Here is a 9395-nt window from a genome sequence, read left to right on the forward strand (position 1 = left end):
AACACACACGCATGAAAACACACATTATAAGATCATTGATGTCTTTGTTTTTAGAGTAAACTGATTTTGTGGTACATAGACCCACAGTATTTTTTAAACAATTTTGTTAGTTATCATCTCACATATTAATTCATTATTTGTATATTTCCTTCGTTACATTCTCATATATTACAATATAAATATTTCTTTTCTGAAAGCTCAATATTTCCTGAAAATAAAATTAAACCTTTTAGATTGAAACTTTTCAAATAAAATTCTGAGAGTTCATTTACCAGCATATTTCAATACTCGATACTCATTTCAATACTTTTTGACATTTTATTTTGCTTTCCTTTGGTATTTTTAATTTTTAAAAACCTTCGAATAAGCATTTATTTCACCTCCCCTATTTAAATTTTTAGAGTTAAAAAAGTCAGCATACTCATTAATCTGTTAGTTTGTCCCTAATAATGACTTGCAGAGATATTTAATGTTTGGAAGCAGCTTCCACTCATTCTAATATTGTAATAAGAGACATTCTAGTTCAGTTAATCATCTATGATAATCTCCTATAAGATTGTAAAATGTACTCTTCTTGAATATGTTTTCATTTGCCAGCTACCTATCATAAAGCTACTGTTCATTATGTAAAGTAGTACTTTTATTTAATTCTGACTATATTTTGGTAAGCTGCAAGTGTTTTGTTAATGTGATTTCTAGACCAATATAGCATACCTTCACATTACTATGTATTGTTTTCTCTAGCGGTAAGAAATTAGTTTGATATTCAAGATACATTTTAGATGAGGCAAGATTGTTTTTCCTTCATTCTTTTTCTTTCTGATATTATCCTTGATGTTGTATCAGGATGCTTACTTGTTCAGGTTTAGTTATTTTCCGTAAAAACTTAAATGTGCTGCCACCTAACATAATTTTTTTAAATACTTACATGCCCAGACAGCTTTTCTGAGTTTGTAAAGTCTCATCTGGTTCCTGTATTCTTCAGAGGCTTTAGTACTTTCAAATGGAATATTTTCTCAGGATTAGATAATTTATTATGTCAATGTATTTGTCACCGATTATTACCTACAAGATTCCTAAGAGGGAGATATTTGTACTTCCTATTATCTGTGTCCTTTGTGAACACAGATTTGCAGTTTCTTTTTGTCTTTTGCCTTTGTATTATGTATACTAACCTTCACCACATGTAAAATTCATACTGTGTAAAACTAAATACCTAAGGTATATCTACTGTGTTAAAATGCATCGAATTGTTTTGAATCTTGTGCAGAAATAATTACATGTTTTTCTGATATTGATTATATCACAAACAATTGTATAGGATATCTACACAAGAGCACAAAACATAATTCAGTACCATGAGTCATAAGCCATGCTATAAAGAAGAAACTTGTTGCTTAAAACTATAGGAATGTAATAGTTTTAAAAATTTCCTGCTATTTATATATTTTGATATTATGAAATGTCATAATTGTGTGGTTTAAATGTACTAATACTTAATATTGTATATAATTGAGATTACTTGTATAAAGCATAAGTATATAATATTAAACAGAAAAAATTATATTCCTGAAATAACAATTAAGAATATACATACTTTTAAGGTAAGCATGACTGGATTAGTCAAAGTGTCATTTCTAGTTGGTTTTAAAATTTACTTAAAGCATCAAGGTTTTTCCAAAAAAAAAAAACCCAAAAGACCTCTGCATATTGTTCTGCTTCTTTTTCCTTGTATTTGTAACCAAATATTCAATATATGAATAGAAAATAAAAATCCCAGGATTACCTCTACAGTGATCATAAGAAGGGTATATATCTACCCATTTCTACACATCCAGTCAAATTTCTGTAAGGGTCTGAGTCACTGGATACAAGAAGGATATATATATATATCCATTTCTACACATCCAATCAAATTTCTATAAGAATCTCAGTCATTGGATACTCTACCTATTTCTACTTAAGGAATTATTATCCTGGCATTTAAAATGAAATAAATTATAGTTGAAGTAGAGGTAGAGGTAAAGGTAACATCTTCCCAAGCCTGATGCACAAGATCATATTTTGGGATGGTAATATTATTATTCAAGCTAGGCACTATTCTGTTTCCTCTTAATGAAGGAAAGTCTGCAAGGCTTATTATTCAATAGCCATTATTCTGTTTCTTCAAAATGCAGGAAACAGAATAATGGCTAGCTTATTCTATTAATATTCCTATTAATATTCCTCTAAATGGAGGAAACAATAATGGCTAGCTTATTCTATTAATGTTTCTATTAATATTCCTCTAAATGTAGGAAGCAGAATAATGGCTAGCTTGAATAATAATATTACTACCTCAGGATTTATTGAATGAATAAACAAAAGGATGTTAGTGTTCTCAAGACACTGGGAGCTAAGCAATAGTCTGAATTAGCATACATTTTAGAATAGAATATTTAGGTAATAGTGGCCTAAAATCAAATGAGAAGATATAGGAAGATTTACAGATTTATAAATATCTTATAACTTTACAAAGGGGAGAAACTTAATAGTGGAGTACTAGATATTGTCAGTCTCTAAATGACAGCAGACTATGCTGTGAACAAGTAGTTTTATCTTTAATCTTAAGGAAATGTCAAAAATTCATTGTGATGTTCTAGATTCAGGCCAAGCTTCCTGTTATCAAATGTGAAGTTTGTCTTTGAGGTTTTACATTTTCCCATTGATGGAAAATGTAGAAAATATGATTACAATAAAAATCATTACTGCTTATTTATTAGATAACTTTTAAAATATTTATTATGTATTGAGCTCACTCTTGGGTTATAGGAACACAGTCATGAGAAAGTTAGCTGCTTGCATAGTTTTTGCATCTTCTGGAATACAGTTAGAAGGCTACATTATTTGTGAAATCTCATAATCCCTTCTCCATATCTCCTACAAATAATTTTCCCACAGATGTCAATTTATTATTCTCTGCTTTGATATAAAAAGACATCTATAATATCCCTTTTGCACTAGTTATTTTGAGATATATTTAGTCAATATTTAATTCAAGAGCTCCATAAAACATATAAGTATTTTAAATTAAATCAGAACTAAGATCATTTAATGGTCATAAGATGTTAGACACTTCTTAAAGATTTTAAGATGTTTAATGTTTCTTTGGGAGAAAATGTTGTAAAATAAAGTTACAACAAAATTATGACAAATAGGTGATTAAGCAATACAGACTGCACATGAAGAAATTGTTAGAGTATAACAGCTACTTTAAGTTCAAAGTATATAATAGTTAGCTACGATCAAAGTCAAGAACTTGAGTAAACATTATAAGTATGCTTTAATAAAGAGGTTGTTATAGTATCACTTATTATAGGAAGATGGTTACTTGCAGATCAAAATACTACTTTACAGTGTACATTTAGTGGAATGATATAAAGGAAGATGAAAAATTGGTTTAATGTGTATACTGAAGAAAAAATAAATTGAGGTGTAGAGTGGGTACAATTTTTAGTCGATGATCTAATATAGCCCTTTTTATTCTGAACTTTGAGTATAGAGGATCATGCCACAGTGTTTACGATGGCAGCAGCTGTTGCCCTCACACTGGCTGCAGCAGGGAGGTGCCAAAGGGTGCTGTACGCTCAGTAGAGCCAGCAGGAGCCCGGAAAAGTGAGAGCCCCGCCCTTTCCGAGTTGAGGCAGGAACTTCCCGGGTGCCCGCCTAAACCCGGGCTGTAGACCTGTGACTCTGGCTCCATCGAGCAGGCAGGAGCCCGGCCCCTCAGCACAGCTGTAGCCGCTCAAACTTAGGTTGCAGACCCAAGAATCCCTACACTCTTGTGAGGTCTGGGAAGGCTCCCTTTGCCCTTGCAGGCTCGGAGATGCTTGGTCCTGCTGCCTGTCTTCTCCTCGCTTCTGGTGCCCGCTCAGATCTCAGAGTGATGTTGGGGTTGACCCAGGCGCTGTCACGGCCTGGCCGGGAGTGTTTATGCTTGAGGGCAGTGCTGAAATGCCAGGCCCCAGCGGACTGGGCTACCTCTGGACTTTTGGTGCAGAGGAGCATAGGAGGAGAAGCTGAGGAGGTGTTGAGAGTGGCTGGGTGCTGGCCTCAACGCCCAGGCTGCAGGTGCCCCTGGTGCCCGCAGCGTGGGTGCCATGGATGGCTGCTGGAGGCAGACAGGCTCCTGGGAGGAAGCGGGTCCCTGTAAGGCCCCACCTTCAGGCCAGGGATGGCCTGAAAGCTGGGCGCCTGGCTGCCTGCCAGTCCTGCAGACCACAGACCAGAGTGGGGACTTGTGCCTCTTCTGCTGCCGATGGCTGCCCATGGACCAATCTGCATGTACTTCCTCCCCTTTGGGGTCCATAAAAGCCCTGGGCTCAGCCAGAACAGGGCAGGGATGGAGAGGATGCCAGAGGACTGGTTGAAGTGAGGACCTGCCCTCTCTGCTAGAGATAGCTGGAGATGACTAGAGGACCAGCTGAAGAGAGGAGCTACCCACTCTGCTGAAAGCTGCGGAGACCTCTAGACGACCTGATGGCAGAGAGCAGTCAGTAATTCAGCGCCTACTCTAAGCTGAGAGCTGAACTCTGGAAGAGACAACCTGCCTACAGAGAAGAGCTGCCCCCTGCTGGTTTCCTCTGAGCTGTTCTATCACCCAATAAAGCTTCTCTTCATCTTGTTCACTTACATTCTTCCTGGATGCTGGGCAAGAACTCAGGCAAAGGTGCCACCAGCCACAGGGGTTTCCAGCCAGAAAAGTGACACCCTAAAGATCCCATAACATTTAGTTTTTAGGAGTCTTGGCAGGCAGTTATTTTTAAAAATCATACATAAATCTAATATAAATTGAAAAAAACTTGTAATTAAACAAATTATATTTAAAACTTCATTAATTCTCAGATTTAATGACAGAAAATTTTAGAAAAAAGATTTAGTATATTGAAATACAATTCCATTTGTCAAACTGTGGTTGTGTTGCAAAAATCAATTGCTTATGAACATAAGTTTGGCAAAAGTCAATAAAAATATTTCATGAAAACCAACTGGAAATATAGAATTTACACTAAAATTTATACTTACATCATTTGTTTTTGGAGGACTGGTTTTTAAACAATATGCAACACATCCTTTCCCTCTACCCACATGCACTGAAGGATCTGGACTTCATTGAGCATCACATTACTTGAACCATATCCACATCAATAGATGCAAAGCAAATTCAGATTTACATAGAATCTGCTAAGCAATACCAGAAAAATAGGAAGCTTTGTAAAGCAAAGAGAAATAAAACAATTTTGAATAGCTGGAATATTTAGCTCTATGATGCCTAAAAGAGTCCAATATTCTTCTGAATTGTAACTAAAGTTATTACCAATGCAAGGAAACACTTCCTATAAGCAGATGTAGTAAATATTTTGCTCAGATATACAGATGCAAATATCATATGGCTATTTTAGACATTTAGGCATCCATACTCTCTCTCTGATTGAATGTGTTAGCTTTCATTCACCTGCTTTTGATTACATGTAACGTTGTTTCTACAAACACTTGTTTGAATAACTCATTTTTTAAATGGGGGAGAAAAGAGAACCTAAGAACTAGGAATGTGAATGCGTATTAAGGAAAAGTGCTCTGATAGTAAATTAAATAATTTCCTGTGTTCATGCATTGCTTGTGGAAGAATATAGGAAAAAAGCAAATTGATAACTACTAAACAAATTTTTATTCTTACAAGTCTATAACTATAATTAAGAACCTCTTATGGCAAAAGTTTATATCAAGGTGTAGACACTATAAACATAATTCCATACCCTCCAATGTCCATAAAATATCAAAAATTAAAAAAAATGCAAGCATATAAATACAGTTGAGGGTATCATTAGCATACTAGAAATTTTAAGAACCATTTGGGAGATAGAAAGCACAGGGGTTTAAAGTGTTAGTAAAATCAAAAGCAAGAAAGGCAAGCCAGATTCTTTTCAAAGGAGCTGCAGGTAAACTCCTGGCCTGGCATCAGCAAATTAACGGAAAGAAATGGGCTATCCTCAGTGTAGCTCATTAAGGGTGCTTTGTGGTGAGAGTATTGGGGCTTGGCAGAAATATCAGAACCAGACTTGAGGTAATTTTGGAATTTGAACCAAGAAAAGACATTGAGCAAGATATTTTTAATATTAAAGAATGGAATTCACATTGAAGATATAGAATGCCAATGTAAAGACATTGAGCAAGATATTTTTAATATTAAAGAATGGAATTCACATTGAAGATATAGAATGCCAATGTACCAAATAGCATAGGTAAACATTTATAATGCAAAAACTAAAGGAGATAAAAGGCGAAATATAAATATACTAGAAGTAGGAGACTTTACCTCACAGAAGAACTTATTTTAGTACTTTGTGCTAATGTGTTGGGATAAATAATTTTTCAGAATTGCATGATGATAACTTTTTTTTTGGTGATCAAAGGGAAAGTCTTTCAATGAGTGTTTAAAACTAAAATTTGGGAATGTTGCTAAACGTCATTCCCATTTATATGACATTAAATCACTCATGCTTAGAAAATGTTCAGAGCATGTAAATATAAATGGGTTATCAAGCCAAGTGAGGTCAACATGAGATAGAAGAACAAATTCTGAAGGAAAAATAAGTTGAATATATTAATGGTATTGGATGGAGATATAGAAAAAAATGTTAGTATTATATTACAGATAAGTTTCCATTTAAAGTTCAGGCTATAAATTTATTAGTGACTAAAATTTATTTGAAAAACATTTTTTGATCAAGTTCTGAAAAGACTGTTTTACCTGCTGGTTCCTTAGGGAGTAAATAAAAGGATTTAACACTGGAGCAACAGAGGTATTGAGCACTGCTATACCCTTGGTCAAAGCCACTCCTTCTTTGGCTGAAGTTTTGACATACATGAAAATGCAACTTCCATAAGAAATGGAGACAACAATCATGTGTGAAGAACAAGTGGAAAAGGCCTTTTTCCTTTGTTCAGCAGATGGAATTCTCAGAATTGTCTTAAGGATGAAAACATAAGAAAGAATCACTAATGTTAAAGTTATCATGAGAGTGAATATTGCCAGGAAAAATCCCATGAACTCTAGAAATGCTGTGTCTGTGCAGGAGATCAGTAGCATAGGAGAGGAATCACAGGTGAAGTGGTCAATGATGTTGGAGTCACAGAAATCCAGTTGAAGCCCCATAATCACAGGTGGAAAGATAATGAGAAATCCAGCTAGCCAAGAGCTAATTACAAGCTGGATGCAGACTCTGCTGTTCACGATCGTTGTGTAATGCAGTGGTTTACAGATAGCAACATAACGATCATAGGACATAGCAGTTAAAAGGAAAAATTCTGTTGAGCCGAGAAGTATAAAGAAAAACACCTGGGCCATGCAGGAATTATAAGAAATGGTCATATCCCCTGTTACAATGCTGACCAGAAACCTAGGAATACAAACTGTTGTGAATGAGATTTCTAGAAAAGAGAAATTTCTAAGGAAGAAGTACATGGGTGTTTTGAGGTGTGCATCTATCAGAGTGAGAGTAATAATTGTCAGGTTTCCAGTTATGCTCAGTATATATGTAAAAAATAGAAATATAAAAATTAAAACATTTAGCTTTGGGTCATCTGTTAATCCCAGAAGAATGAACTGGTTCACAGATGTATGATTTTTCATTTCTTATTGTTGACTGCTACCAAGTCTATAAAGGAAAACAAGAAACAATGATTTAGTGAGTTCAGGGTTACATTTTATCACATCTGCTGGGCTAGGAAACATATAAGGTCTATAATAAACCAGAAAAAAATCAGCCAACCAAGTTATACTGAACTATGAAGATATATAGTAACCATGGCCAAAAAATCTATGTCTCATACTTGCCTTGTGGGTTACTAGCAATTTAATATTAAATGTGTTACTTGATAGGTTTAATAAATACATCTGTATAAGAAAAATATACTTAACAAATGCGTTTTACTTTCTCTTAAAAATTTGATTTGTTGGGAGTGGTGGCTTATGCCTGTAATCCCAGCACTATGGGAGGCAGGGAGTTCGAGACCAGCCTGGCCAATGTGGTGAAACCTTGTCTCTACTAAAAATATAAAAATTAGCTGGGTGTGATGGCAGGCACCTATAATCCCAGCTACTCAGGAGGCTGAGGTGGGAGACTTGCTTGAACCCTGGAGGCAGAGTTTGCAGTGAGCCAAGATCGCCTCACTGCACTCCAGCCTAGGTGACTGAGCAAGACTCTATTTAAAAAAAAAAAGAGAAAGAAATTTGATCATATATACATGAAGACTAGGTAAACATTAAAATATAAAATATCATTTCATTGTTATTCAGATACTATACCAATGACAACACGTTCTGATTATTTGAAAATAAAACATTTTGAAGTATTTTTAAAAGTTATTTTCCACAATATTTCATGATATTTAATTTCAGTCTTACCTAAATAGAGAATTAATAATTTATAAGTAAATCAGGACCATCAGGCTAATATTTCTCTAATCCTAAAATATATATAGAATTTTTTCAAAGTACTGAAACCTTTTCAAAGATTTTCCTTTCTGAATTAAATAATATTATTCTATAGAAGATACTCTAAAGTCAAAGTGAGGCCATCCAAGTTATAAATTAATTAGAAAAATTGAAAAAATGAGGCAAATAATTGAAAATATACTTACAAATATATAATTCCATGTGGTAGCAGTTTAACTGCTAAAACCCAAATGCTATGTGGCTTTACTTTAACTGGGCATCAGTGTTTGACACTTTACTTTGGGAATATTTCATAAACTTCCCAACCTGTTTCTGCTTTTGATTTTCTTACATAATAACCTGCTTATATAATAAGTAGATGAAATTTGGAAAGATGAACCTGGTTATATACAGTGGGATGGAACATAATGTAGGAACGAGTCCAGCTGAAAGTTTTGCTTTCTATTCCAGAAGTAGGGGAGGTCCTGACAGGTGACGTCGTCCCAGTTGCTGTTAAGAGCTGCTACAACCAGACTACAGTAAACTATCCAAAAGGTCCTGCAGCTGGAGATCCAGGAAAGAGGTGACAATATGGTGAAAAATCTGGGTGTCTCAATCAGTGGTAAAAGTCTGAATGTCTGAAATTGACTGAGTAACAGTGTTTCTGGTACTTGTTTGTTAGTAGTAAAGATAGAGGCCGTGGAAGTGGGGAGGGCAGTAGCAAAATAGGCAGTTTGCATCTGGTTACAGCAGAGGGATTCAGACTAAACTGGATGCAGACTCTGCTGACATTCCAGGAAGGATCAAACTTTCCTGGAGTGTCAATCAATGAGACTCTCAAAAATGAAAAGAGGAAGGAAGGAAGGAAGGAAGGAAGGAAGGAAGGAAGGAAGGAAGGAAGGAAGGAAGGAAGGAAGGA

The 9395-nt window shown here is 35.2% G+C and overlaps 1 protein-coding gene across 1 annotated transcript; it reads right to left on the reverse strand.

Annotated features, from left to right (window-relative positions):
- Positions 1 to 6736: 6736 nt before the first annotated feature.
- Positions 6737 to 7672, reverse strand: LOC116556779 (olfactory receptor 6C76-like). The gene has a single exon (XM_032286150.1). The coding sequence runs from the start codon at positions 7670 to 7672 to the stop codon at positions 6737 to 6739; it is 936 nt and encodes a 311-aa protein (XP_032142041.1).
- Positions 7673 to 9395: the final 1723 nt, after the last annotated feature.

Source organism: Sapajus apella, unplaced genomic scaffold, assembly GCF_009761245.1.
Source record: "Sapajus apella isolate SASKATOON/1434 unplaced genomic scaffold, GSC_monkey_1.0 scaffold2, whole genome shotgun sequence".
Classification (NCBI taxonomy): Eukaryota; Metazoa; Chordata; class Mammalia; order Primates; family Cebidae; genus Sapajus; species Sapajus apella.

Bases quoted from the DNA above. Each gene is read 5' to 3' on its own strand.
- LOC116556779 (XM_032286150.1), bottom strand. From the start codon at position 7,672: ATGAAAAATCATACATCTGTGAACCAGTTCATTCTTCTGGGATTAACA.